At 37.3% G+C, this 14243-nt stretch overlaps 1 protein-coding gene across 5 annotated transcripts in view; it reads right to left on the bottom strand.

The window, feature by feature from the left end:
* The window catches only part of KMT2E (lysine methyltransferase 2E (inactive)), a 56858-nt gene that overhangs the window by 6811 nt on the left and 35804 nt on the right, over nt 1-14243 (bottom strand). For all 5 annotated transcript variants that reach the window (XM_064421984.1, XM_064421983.1, XM_064421981.1 and 2 more), the window contains 12 exons: nt 12954-13084; nt 11762-11879; nt 11502-11611; nt 10389-10650; nt 8495-8593; nt 7589-7753; nt 6316-6624; nt 4251-4505; nt 3929-4073; nt 2971-3224; nt 2777-2833; nt 1355-1918 (listed from right to left, as the gene is read on the bottom strand). In XM_064421984.1, coding sequence (XP_064278054.1) covers nt 1355-1918; nt 2777-2833; nt 2971-3224; nt 3929-4073; nt 4251-4505; nt 6316-6624; nt 7589-7753; nt 8495-8593; nt 10389-10650; nt 11502-11611; nt 11762-11879; nt 12954-13084 — 2469 coding nt within the window. The remainder of the gene's footprint in view (nt 1-1354; nt 1919-2776; nt 2834-2970; nt 3225-3928; nt 4074-4250; nt 4506-6315; nt 6625-7588; nt 7754-8494; nt 8594-10388; nt 10651-11501; nt 11612-11761; nt 11880-12953; nt 13085-14243) is intronic.

Genomic DNA, 14243 nt, shown 5'->3' with positions numbered 1-14243 from the left:
CCTCACCTTTCACCTTAGCTGGGATACACTCCACCACCTCTTTTATAGTGTCTAAGGTTTCAAATTTTTGTGTGTCCTCAGAAATCCTAAGCCCCTTCTCTTTCAGGGTACAGATGCAATTTGCTCTGGTTGTTTCTTCAAACTGAGACTTTTAGAAGGAATCCTGGGATTGGGGGGTGTCAGGGGCAGCCACACCTTTTTTTATTGGAGGATTAGTGTAGCATAAACTCTCAGCAGTAACAACCTGGAACCATCCTTGCCAGCAAGGGATGTGGGGAGGGTTACTGAAGCACTCACTGCTGCTGGGATTTGTGAGGACTAATTCAGCCTTCAGAAAAAGAAGGCTGTCCAGTTTTAGGAATTTTGGCCTGTTTTCTTTTCGGGTTTGCCAAAATAGCAGGGCTACAGTAACACACAATGTATCAAGTTCTTGGGGCTGTGACCAGGTAAGATCCTCCTACAATATTGCTCCATTTATGTCTCAGCTTGAAGGCAAGTAAACAAAAATCCAGTTCTGATGAAGAACTACTGAAGGAAGACCAAGGGGCTGCAGTGTGACCAAAAAACCCCAAACCCCACTGTGCAGGCATGTAGACATGCAGCAAACCCCACCCTCCTTATCACTACTTGTGTAAAGAAAATAAATCACACATTTCAAACAAGAAAGATTACTAGAGTCTGTGATGAGACAGAACAGGCAAGCTGGTGCACTGCAGACCACTGCCCTTCATCTTTGTCACTCTTTCTGCAAAGGGAGTGAACCTGACAGTACAATGCAGTCCAAGTTACTGCACAAGGTAACTTCAGTCCTGGTTCGCGTTACCCATGACAACATCACTTATCTACAACAACAGTTTCATGAGAGTAGCTAATTTAGATTGTGATTATTTTTCAAACAAAAAAAATTAAGCCAAGAAAAATATTTCTTGGAACTAAGGATTTCCATGCGGTTTTAACTTTCAAGTCTGAGTAGCATAATTCTTGCAACTTCTTGCAGGAACAGCTGTTCACAGCATGTGGTCTCTATGATGCTAGAATATATTCTGTATAACAGAATACTGTAACACCAGGTGGCATAAGCAACCATTTTCAAACCTGAAAAGCAATTATTTATTTGGCAATTCATTTAAAACTCATATGAAATAGAATTTGTATCTTTTATGTCAAAAAATAAATTTACTAATAGTTTTATGCAGCTTTGCTCTTTGCCCTTCATTACTTCTGAATGCCTGCTAGACTGTAGTATGCAAACATGAGCTATCAGAAGGTTTTTATTACATTGGGGTTCTTTCTGTTATAGAAATATCATTAGCAGACAATGGAAGACAGACCAAATGATTCTTAAATGTATAACCTTTTTCTTTTGTGGAGGGTTCTGGGGTGTGCAATTTCCATCCATCAAACTGTCGTTATTGACAGTCCTTCCAAAGCCAGGTGCAATTCCATCTTCTGAAGTACAAAACACAGATGCTTCCATGAACATGCCTCTTGCATCATCTTGAATCAGGCACTTTGACTCGTTTATTCTGAATCCACCTCCTACCTCCAACTGATGTGAAGGGGTCAAGTCCCTCAAATTAGAATTCATTGAGAAATTTACACCTGTCCTGTCAGGACTTTTGACCCAGGAAGAATAAATTGCGCCCCGTCCACAATGAGCAGTTTCTAATTGGCTGTTTGAATCAGTCCTATCATGTGTGGGGGCTTCCAGGTTTTTATGCAGTGCACTTTGCTCAATTACTTCGAGTCCCAGCTGGAGGTCTGATACAGATTCCATTTCTCCAGTGCACTGCCGTGTGACATCAGTCCTATTCCTTGGACTAGAATATCCAATAGTCTTTATTTCTTGCAGGCCCATTTCTGTCAGGTTGGAATTTCTGAAAGAATTCAGTGCTAGAATCGATGCTCTGTCATAACCCTGCATGAAGAAAAAACATGTAACTATTTCTTCACACTCCATCAAACCTATTTGACATTCAGATGTGCCTTTAAGTGGGATTAAAGGCCTTCCAGTACCATGAATTTATCAATTTTAAAGACAATTCTACAGCCAGACTCTTAGTTCTACTATTTCCATGTATTATGTTAAAGCATTTTAATAAAATGTACATTATCCAAAGTAAAAATAAACATTAAGTGCCAGGTTTTATTTATGACTGGCAGAGGAAGGGGAGGAGCTTCAAAAGGAGCAAGTCACAGGCCAGGAAGCCAGAAAACACTTGCTTCAACATAAAAGCAAACCTCCTCAGTGTCAAAACACCTATTTCAAAGCAGGACAAGGAAGGAGAAGTCTTTCCAAGACGCTTCTGAATTTCAGGATGAAGCTCCATGGCAGGACACATGCCCCCTGCAGGCTGGGAATACCCAGGCATATTCCAACAGCACTTGCTCTTCCACTAATCCACCACCTATGCTGACTTAGGAACTTTCTGCTCTGCTTTCACTTTGAGTGTAACTGGGATCAACAGAAACAATTAAGAAATGCTGCAACACAGAGAAATGTTAATCTGAATCTAACTACAGCCTGGAAAGCAAAGTGGTCTCTTTCTGTTCCTATTTACAAATTGCAGTGGCTACTCCTTTCAATTACAGGAGGTGATCCTGATCCAAATCACAACTTTTAAGTGATGCAGAGAGAAAACAGTTTAAAATAGAAAGTGTAACAGATAAAGTGGAAATATAAAGGAGTAAGCAAGTAAAACCTATGGGGAAGTTACCCTTTAGGTTCTCAGGAACTTGCAATGATACCATTTGCATGTTTTGCAAATTTCCTTACCTCTTGACTGTAAGCTCGCCTTTTTATTTCTGGGGAACTGTCAGGTGAGGAAATATTCTAAATAAACAAGAAGAAATTGCAAGTCAATTTTTTTAGCCTGGAGAAATACCTCCCCCCCATTTTGTAGCAGGAGTACAAAATACTGATTTTACACTGCAATGTCTGAACACTGTAAAATTCATGATAAATCTCACCTCAAAGTGCATGGTATTTCCATGTATACATGGAGTTACAGGAGTAACTGGCGAATATATGGGTTTGTAACCATTTCGACAAGCTTCATCTTCTGTTTTCACCCTGGGAGGAGTAGCAAACAACGATGGTTCCGAGGCAGTGATGTCAGCATGGGTTGGTGTGGCATAGGGAGAAGGAGTAGGTGTGGAGGTTTCTGAGAAAGCAGACTCCAACAGCTGATACAGTCTTCGTTTTTTTAGTGGTGTGGTTAGATCTGTGTGTTAAAATTAGAAAAAAGTTATAAGATTTCTAGATATAACAATCACTTACAGTTGTTTAAGTACTTTATGTAATGAAATTGTGAATTCCAAATTAAAGAATTCTAAGATAAAATAATCTCTGAAAGGCAGGCTTGCAGAGAGATGAACTTTTAACAACCTACAGGCTTCCTGAAAAATAAACTCTTAACAGCCTACAGATACATCAGCAGTAAGTGAATTCTGTGTGCTAGGATGCTGGGAAGAACTGCTGTGCCTCCAGAGAAGGCCAAGTCAACTTCTATGCACTTTTAAGACTGTTCAGCTAAAAGGTGGTTTCTGTGTTATGCCTGCAAGATTACACAGCTCTTCCCCCTGTGTGCTACAATGGCCTACTGAGGTTTAAAGGGATTCTAAGTATACAGAAAGCATAGAAATGATATTTATATATAATTTCTGACCTCTTAATACTAGTACCAAAACCATTAGTCTTTTGTTGACTGTAAATGCTAGGATATATAATGGTTTCTTATCTAATATACACTAAATGGGGAAAAACTCCCAACCACTATGCAACTAATCATTTCTTTCAAAGAAAGTATTAGGAAAATATGCAAATATTCCTGGAATTTTCATCAACTCATCAATTTAAAAACACAGTGCTCCACAATAAGCTATTTCAACGTAGCTCTTATGCAGTGTATTTACAAAAGCTTCACACCTGTTAAGGAACAGCTGTCATTCAGTAATAAAGGACTTTTATGTTCACCATTGATGGCTGGACTTCTAGATCTCTCTTGTGATGGTGAATTAAATCTATCAATCGTTGTTGAGTTTTCTTCTTCCAAAGCCTGCTTCAACCAACGCTGTAAAAAAACCAAGAAGTTCCAATTAGCAACTTAAAACTTCAATGATGAACATTTCAAAACGTGCAGCATGACTGGTTTGCCAAACAGCCTTTTTCTGCCTGAATTTATGCTAGTAAATAAAGATTTCTTTTTAATTGGTGTGGGATAGAACACCATAACAAAGGGAAGCATTACCTTCTTACAAGAGCCAGTAATGTTTTCCACAGGTTCTTTTTTCCTCCTCTTTTCTGAAAGGAATGGAGAAGTGAAACGGATATAGTGCTTTGGAGTTGAATACACGTGTGGACTGTAGGTGAGCCCAGGCAGAGAATTCAGCTGCGTAGCCAGAACTTCGGGGTCGGTGGTGATGCGAAGAGGCCTTTCAGGCACAGTGTCTGTGGGCTTCCCTGCCTTGTCACTCTTTTCACTTAACCATTCACTAACCAAGTGCTAAATAGAGAGAGAAAAAAACAGTGTTTTAGGAGTGTGTTTACCAGTGGCTTTTTAAAAGTGTTTAGTTCAATTATTTATCTAGTCAACTACTGCACAAACCAGAAACAGTTTGTTTCCAGGCTCCAAGTTTAAGAATACCTGGCAAGAACTGAGCAAGAGCTCAGTTTCAGTGAAATCATGGGAACAGCAGAAGAAATCAGTACAGATTTGCTTACACACCAGCGTGGGGGAGAGGTGGGGGTGTTTAGTTTTCTTTTGTTGTAAACTATACTTAGTTATTTTGCATTTTATTCTCACTGAACATTACAAGTGCCCAGATCAACTGTATTTAGTTAGTCAATTTAGTAACAGAATTCAAAACCAAAATTTAAACTTGTGCCTGAGTGCCCAGGCTGAGGAGAAATAGTATAACATTAAGAGAGCTAAGTTAAAGAAGCCCCTCATCAATTTGCATACTGTCAGGGCTGTGCCTCAGTCAACATGTCAGGCAGCTGCCTGCAACACTCTTCAACTGTAGCAGTAAATGTGCTGCAATTTAATACAGAGAGACACTGGGCTAAAAAGGCTAGGCTTTCCTACCTAGTTCATTGTTTTTAAAAAAAATGCCAGTAGATTTTAGTTTTTATTCACAGATAAACTAACCTCCTAGATTTTACACTGATTCAAAATTAAGGACATGCAACATTAAATAGGATTAGTATGATATTAAGGCTTTAACAGAAATTATCGTAATACATTTTGTTTTTAAAAAATCCATTTTTATTTTATTGATTTTTAAAGCAAGACCTTCTCTGCACTTAGGGTACACTGGGTGCAATGGAGACACATTCCACAGACACCTGAAGCCTGAATTTTACTGCACTTTTTTGCTGTTTCAGAGTAACACATCTTCCTTCTTTTCTGCTATGCAACAGGTAAGAAAGGAAGAAGTGTTACCCCTCACAAGAATGTAACAGTGATGCAAATAAGCAGTGTTACAGAATGATTCAGGTACCTTTTGGGAAAAAAGCAATCTAAATTATGTTTGGGGGTTTAAGATAAAAAAACATCTTAAAATTATTTTTCTTTTGACAAGAATTTTTGACCTATGACTTCCCCCCCGCCTTTTTCTCCACTGATTAAAATTTGCAGGACTTCTTGTAAATCACACTACAAATAGTTTTTAATGCATTCTGTGAATGCATTTTTTTTAAAGCAGAAAGCTGTACTACTTTAGTTGCACTTGCAGATTTAAGATTTCTGAGTGTCTTTTTATATTGTGCCATTTTGTACAACTTTTTTGCAATGCAGTCTAATGGAAAGAAATTAAAAGCAAAGCATTAAAGAATAAAGAACTTTCCCTCCAGACATGCACATACACATTCAGGGTGTTTAGATCCACTGACTTCAGAACAGACATCTGAGAAGCACTAGGGGTTAGTGAGTTCCTTGGAGATACTGTTTGCTATCTGAAGCATACAATGGACACAGGAAGAAAGGCAACTTTTATTTCCTCAGGTTTTTCTTTAAATTCAGCTTCAATTATATTTTGGCTATTATTTCAATCCATTTCAAAAACATTTTGTTCCAAAATTGCTCTGAAGATGTATTTTGGGAAGTGTCTTAAATACAAACTAACTTCCACCAAACGACGTTACACATATTTTAATCTATTACCAATTACTGACTAAACAATGGTGATTTTTCAAGAAATGAGTAAACATTTTAAAAATGACCAATACATGCAGTTGCATACTGATGGAACAGCCCATAATTTTTTAAAAACTCTGTTAAGATCTATCTTTTCCCCATCCCTGAAGGGACTTACCTTTTTTGTTTTTGGATATTTCGTAGGGCATTTACTAAGTGCTGGAGCTTCTGTTTCAGTAACCATTTCTGTAACAACAGTTTCTGTTTCAGGCTCAGCTACCAGTGCTGCATTCTCAGTTTCATTATGCTGTGAAGTTACTTCCACATCAGGAGAGGAGGGCTGGATGTCTGAACACATGCTGACGGTCCTGTGCCGCCTGCGCTGCTGTCCAATGTGAGTTCTGCTCCGGGAGAAGCTTTTTCTCTGTTTAGCTCTATTCACTTTGGCTGGGGTGGGCTTGGTGGCAGTTTCTTCTTTTGCCGGTTCCTGGGACAAGACAGAAGTCAAGTAAACAGATCCCATACATGTTTAGAGCTATTTATCTTTCTTAGGAAAAAAAAAGAAGTCAGTTCCCTCTTCTTTTACAGAAGAAAGTCCAAAAAGTGTCAATCTCATTTTTGTTGTCAGAACTACAATAATCAACTCCTTCTTGAAGGCAAATGACAGGATTTCCTGTAGTTTCCTCCCAAGCACGTGCTGTTTCATCAGCAGTGTTCACACACACACGAAAGATCGGTGTAACAACTGACATTCGTTCATCCATAAGCTAGAAATCAACTGCTTATAGCATGATGTCTTTCAGTCCAATATTCTTTTGGCAATTCATAGTTTACTAGGTGCTTAGATTTGTCACAAAAGGTACTTAAGAGAATGCTGACACACATAGCTCAGGGAAACAACCTGGACTGAGAATCATTATATGAGTATTTGCAAAGTAAGAAACATCCATTAACAACGGAGTTAAAAACTGTTTATAAAACATTAAGTATCATCTGCAAGAACTCACAAAAAACCCAGACTTAACTAACTCATTTCTTTTAAAATAACATTTTAAGGAAAGATTATAATACTCTGTGTTCCTGAAAAACCCACTGAAGAAACAAATGGTTACAGAGGGTGCCTAAGGACAGTCACCTCCTGCAGCTAAAGTCAACACTGATAAATGTTCTGTCCTGAACTTCAAAGACAGAATTACACAGCTGGTGTGTGTGTATGTTTGCATAAATTAATGTAACTGAAATTCTTCATTAAAGAATTCTGTATGTATCTTATCTGGAAAAAAATTCAAGAGCTAATAAAACGTAATATCAAAGAACATTTTGGTTACATATATTTGAGTTCAGAGGAAAAAAAATAAAAAATCACACATCTTCACATGCAGCTCACCATCCCAATTGACAAAATATGCAATGTTAAAAGCCAGCTTTAAAATAAAGCTCCAGGTAACTACCTGAATAAATTCAGCATCATTGAGAATCTGTGCTTCCTTGCATTCTGATTTAACCTCCGTTTTTGCTGTGCTGATTCTTTCCAAAGCCTGTTCTCTTCTTTTTTCTCTTTTTTCTAGTCTGGCAAAAGCTTGCAGGATGGCTTCCATTTTCCGTTCTTCTCTTGTCTGATGGATTTAACAATAATCATGATCAGTTTTCATAATCTTCCACATATATAAATATGCCATTACTCTCGTTCCCATTTTTTTAAGTACTTCTCAGCATGTTCAGTATATGTCTGACATGAAGATCAAGTTCAGCAGAAGCTCAGATTAAAGGGATATGTTGCAATCACTGCAAATACTAGACTTCTGAAGAAAGGCTTGCATCCATACCAGCTTGACAAACAAGAGACTCCTACTTTGAATTTAGGAACTTGCTTAATTTTTTGAATACTTAACAAAAAAGGGCAGATTTTAAGATGCTAGTTTTATTAACACTGTTCTAATAAAATCTGAAAATTAGGATTGCTGAGACTTTTTACTCAAGTAGGAAATTCAAATAAAATAGGGGAAAATCTTGATTCCCAATGCTAGCTATAAAAACGGCCATTACAAATAACAAGCAATAATGAGGAGCAAATAATGAGATCTAAAACAGGCATTGCAGAAATCATCTAAAGACACTAAAAAAATTATATACAATTGAAGATAAAAGTAGATTTTTGTCAGAATGCAGTGATGAACCCAGATGAACTGTTCTCAAATAGCAAGCCTTGCATTTTAAGGCTAAGTTCACGTAAGGATCTGACTTTGCACATGTGCAGATTGTACAAGCCCACAAAAAGGCAGCAATTAGCACGGGAAGAGCAGGTGTCACTAAGCCTTAACGATGCCTTTTAGGCAGCCACTCACTTCCCAACTTACCATCTTCCTTTTCCTTTCTGCAATCTGCTCCTCTGATTCCATTTCTACTTCATTGCTAATGGGAGTTTTTTCTTCTATATCATCGATAAAATCTGGCTCCTGCAAGACAGAAATGACTGTTTTACAGAAGTTCTATTCTTGCACATTGGAGTGAACTAAAACCTACACAGAACTAAGAGTCCTCAGATTCACTACATCAGAAGTAACCAATCCAACTAATCAGGATGAAAAGTGTTCCATCCCCACTCTCTCATCCCACCAAGCAAAAAGTAGTATCAGAATTAAACCTCTGAAACAAGGAAACTTTTGGACACTAACAATGGCCACTGCACTTTATAATCAGTTAAGTAGTTAGGAGCTTTATATTATCCACCTACAACAAAGTACTACTTTCAGAAACAGAATGAACAAACTAGATGTTACCAATTACATGGAAATTTTACTCAGCTCCTAAGTGTACTGAATTGAAGTCACATTTTCCATTTGAACATTCACTGTATAATCTGATGACCGTGTCACATCATATGGAAACACAAAAGCTGCCTAACTAACAAAGGCTTTCTGTTTTAAAAGAAAAAACAAGCATGAAAGGGTAACTTTGAAACTAATTAAGTCTTCACTAGTCTTATATGCAATTTGACTTTTCCACAAAGGACTAGACAAGGATTTAAAGTTTGTCCTAAAATACGTATCTAAACATACAGACCAGGCAATTAGTAGCTTTTTTCCTGGGGTGATATATATGATGCTACCATAAAGAAAGTGTATGGGAAAATGTAAATGTATTTCTAACAGCTTTATTCTTTCCACAATTCCTACTCTTCAATTCTGGAAAACAATACAAGTTCTCCTGTGAATGCTCTATATAAGCACTGTACATTATATTAAAAGATCTGGAGAAGATTCCATAAACCAACTATCATTTCTTGAAAGCATGACACAAAAGACAAATCAAAAACCACTTCTGATCAAAAATCACTCTCAAGATAAAGTTTAAATACTACTTCTCTGGAGACCATAATTTGCAAGTTACATGCACACCTCCTGGACTTCCAGGCATTTTTAAAGCTATTTATCATCTTACGAAAGCTGGGTGTCAGTATGCTCATTTTTACCTTATTTCTTTCAGTCCTAAACTGATGTTAAAAGAACTAGGAATTGCTCCCTCCCTTTTCTCTCCCCTAAATCATTACCAAAAAACATAATATTTAAAAAATCATCACAACCACCCGCAAAATGAAGAAATGTAGAAACTTACTAAGGTAACAATCTAATGATGTTGAATAGTTATCTTTAATAGCTGCTCTGAAAAATTAGTAATTTATGTCATGGACCCCCTCCCAACAGTTCTTTCAAACTGACATTTTCCAAAAAAGACTAAGTTAAAATTTACTATCACATTATATTACCAGGTACTTTTTGCCATACTACATTAGCATCAAAACACACTTTCCTCCTCCCAACTGAATTAAACACAGAGCTGCAGAGCTCCATTAAAAATGTATGGAGTATTCTGGGTTGCAGTGCAGTTTTAAGAGCGGGGCTATGTACTGCTATGTTGAAAATACTTCTGAGTAACATGGGCAAACTAACCAAAAGGCACTTCAAGATGGACTGGGAGCTCCTGACACCATGACATGAGGCCTTCACATCAGAGAGTCACAAAGACATTTAGAGGAAAAGGGTCCAACATAGCTTTAATTACAACTGACTAATAAAGTACACTGAAAATAATACATAAAATTCAAGTTCTAAACAGCTTATCCATCATTCTGACTTTTGATAAATCTCCACACTGCTTTTCAGTGACTAATTAAAATTTCTTTAGTAGCTATTTAAAAGGAGAGAATCTGTATTTAAAAGCTTTTATTTCTGAGCATCTTTGTGTCAGTACCTGATTATTAGAAATGGACAGTCTGAGGGGAGAGAGCTTCCTCTGTTTATTATCTGCAATTTTCATTTTGGTGGCTGCTCCTTCACAATCCAATGTGATGTTCTGATTTTGAGTCTCCTTTTCTCTTGAAACATCTTTCTCCTTCTTTCCCTTTTTCCTTCTTGTTTCATATCCAGTATTGATGTTTTCTGTAGGCTCAGAACGTCTGAGAACTGGACACTCCGGATTTTCTTTGAGGCAAGCACAATCCACTTTGTATTTACTGCAAGTAATTGAATGCAAGAAGGCATATTTGATTAGTTTGTACAGCAACGAGACCCTTCAATACTAAATCACTGATATTTCACATTCAACATCTGCTGTAATGCAAACCAACCATGTTAAAATGCAGGTGACTCAAGTTTTCACCACAATATACAACACGACTAACTCAAAAACCTTATCTACTGGTTAATTCTTTTAATTCTTTAGCTCTGCCACACAGAATTCTTTTACATTCAAGGTTAGTTTTCTCCTTGCAGGACAAAAGACATCTAAAACCTGAGTATAATCCTAGGTGGAAATATAACCAACACAAAGCAGACGCATGAAGTTCATTTTATATGCAGAGACTGCAGACACAATTTACAGCACAGGCACACCAAACTCAGAGTCCCTTTGCACAGTTTTAAGCTCCACTTGAATACAAAGGAAATTCAAACATGTTCAACTGAAACAGGCTGTCAGTTGTTTCAGGTACCAAACACAACTACTATGTATTTTTAGAAGGAGTATGTCTACAACTCTTAAGAGTGCCCAGTATCTTGAGATAGTCTGAACCTGTGCTGATTACCACACGTGCTCTGTGGTCACACACAGTTCAGGTCAGTAGCAAAGGCATGTCTGCACAGCACTGCATCCAAGCTGGCTTTAGAGCAGGCCACAGAAATGCAGTAATAAAAATACACAACTCTGCCCACGCACACATTGTTCATTGTAAATACAGTGCCTAAGGAGCCTTGTGTTATTAGAACATGCAAGCAAGTAAATGATACAAAACCAAAGCCATTCTGAATTGCAAAATAACTTACTGAGCATTAGAGGTATTTTAGAACAGCATTTTCAAATACTTACCAATTTCCATAATCAAAATCAAATGCTATGGTAATCTCTGCTCCCTTTGGAATGTTATGGATGGAGTAAATATAAAGATGAATTGTTCCATCTTCAATTACATGCCTCACCTGTAGTCAAGAAAATGTTATTACATTATCATGAATTACTTTCAAGTTCTTGTATAAAAATTGTAGGGATTGCTCAAATTATCAGGAATCTCATGGAAAAGGAGATTCCTAAGTAAATTAAACGTAGTTTAACTTTCTAAACCTGCTCACCTCTGCATTTGGTGTACACGAACGCCTGATAAATCGAGCTTCATTTCCAAAAGTCCTTGCATCAACACACATTTCTAGCCCATGGAATTTGGAGTAAAACAAAACAAACGGGTATGGCCTGAAAAACACACAAGAAAACCAAGAATTTCATAATTTTTTAAGATGCTAAACAGTGCTTATTTTCTGACTAGTCAGCTTTGTAACATGATGCTTGGTACAATACACCAAATTTGGAGGTTAATCTAACAATGACATGTTTATATTTAAGCGTCATGATTTTAGCAGGTACATTCCCCACATGTATTCTCAGAATACCTCAAGACAGAATTGCAGTCCTGTATCATCAGCATAGGATCTACAGGGAGAACATTAACAGAGCAAGCACTAGACATGGAAGACACACAGTTAAAATTTTTCAAATTTCTTCAACTTTTTCTTATGACAGGCCCCAAAATGAAACACAGAAATTTAAAAGCCACATAGAATAATTTTTTTAAAAAGTAAGACCACCACATCCCTGCCTAACACCTGCAGCATCACTAGCACCAATCGTCCTGAAGGAAAGGGGCCTCCAAATACTTTGTGAAGTCATGCTTTAAGTTCTGCTATTCCAAGTGCCAAGGAACCAACCCTTCTATCTTTACTGAGCAAAAGCTGGGTGTTCTATCTTCCCCAACAGGCCTTCTGCAAATTCCCAAGTAGGTGTGTTCATGCAGTTAGGGGCAGCATCAGAACCAATCTACAGGAAGAAGGAAGCAGTCACACACAGCTCAGTAAAGTAACTAGAGAACTCTGGCAGTAAAACAGCCCCAAGCTGACCTGTGTCCAATTTCAGTCTCAGCCTTGTGGGCTTAAAATCCATTTCTCCCACAAAAGATAAAGCCTTTATCATTAATATAACAATTATTTTAGGATGGCAGAACTGTCTATTTCCTGGTTTAAGGTGTACAACTACCCAACTGAGCATGCAGGAATCCTATGGTAGGGAGGAACAAAAAGGAGAAAACTACCTCCTGAATAAATCTGTAAGGATATCCAGAAGAGAAAGCGACAGAAAAGGTTCCAGCTGTCACTACTTTCATCAGACTAATTAAAATACGAGACACTGCTGGTAACTAAGATCCACTTGTACTTGAAGCAACAGTTTGGCAAACATTTTAACAATTTACTGAAACATGAAGAATGAACAAACCTTTTAAAGAAATATCCATTAGCTTCAAATTGCTCTCTCAGCATGAACTTTCCTCTGTATTCAATAATAAGTGCATCGGGAGGTAAGTCTTTGGCAGCCTTTAAAATTTTCTTGTTTTTTTGCACATAACTCTGTAAAGACAGATTCATTTATGAATTTTTAATTTCTACCATTTTTCCATTACTATTAATAGCATATTATACTTTCACAACTATTAAACAGTTTTATATGAACTAAAAAACACACCTTTTTGTAATTAAACCTCCAGACTGAACTGACCAACTGTCCTGCTCACCTAGCAATGCTACTAGTTATCAATTTAGATACAAGGAATGCTTTGGCCCTAGCTCTCCAGAACATGGCTGAAAACCAACATAATCATATTCTCACAATTCATGTACTAAAGCCTTTAGTGCACTTAACTCTCACCATGACTACAATGAATGGCTGCATTGTTTTGTACAACACTTTCAAAAAGCTTCAATTCCTTTGAACAAAACAAAACATGCAGACATAAAACAACATTCACAACTCATTAAAGGAAAAACTGAACAGGGAAATAACATAATCATTGAAAAAGAAAGAATCCTGATACGAGTTTCCAAATTCATTTTCATGTCTTTAGATGGAAGGATGGCTTTAATTAAAAACCAATACATACCCTGGCAATTAGTGAACTCACACCTCTCATAACTGTCATCACCAATGAAAAAGGAAGTAGCCTCTATGTAGGCAAAAGGCTCAGTAAGTAGGGATATTCCTCTAAGGAGGGTGTCCCATATGCCATGATGGTCTTTGAGAAAAAGAAGCAAAGATGCTTCCATTAATCTGCTACAGTAACTACTCCTCAAGATTTTTGCTACAAAATGCTAAGTTTTTTACATGGCTCTGATTTTAAGCCTGTAAGTAACTGGTAAGTTACTGATAAATAAGGCTAGAATAAAACATTGCAGTTTCTCCATAAACTAGAAATTACAGGATCATGAGTTGAAAAAGAATCAGAATCAGAAACACCAGCCATGAACACTCAGAACACTTACCACACCTTAAGAAAAACGTAGACAGTGAACATCTTGATACATAGTAAGGGAAAAAAAATTTAGTTCCAATGGTTCTTTCTACTCGAACCACTCCAGGTATCCCTCAGAGACAAACAGCAGCAAAGTTGACTAAAGCTGACTGTGTGTCAAGAGACAGTTTAAGGGCAACCCAATGTTCAGACTGACACTAACACCTTAGCTACTTTTTAGGATAAATGATATGCAAATGTAAGCATAACTGGGGTGGTAC

The sequence above is a fragment of the Passer domesticus genome, chromosome 5 (genome assembly GCF_036417665.1).
Source record: "Passer domesticus isolate bPasDom1 chromosome 5, bPasDom1.hap1, whole genome shotgun sequence".
NCBI classification, from domain to species: domain Eukaryota; kingdom Metazoa; phylum Chordata; class Aves; order Passeriformes; family Passeridae; genus Passer; species Passer domesticus.
This window is presented reverse-complemented; position numbering and strand designations above follow the sequence as displayed.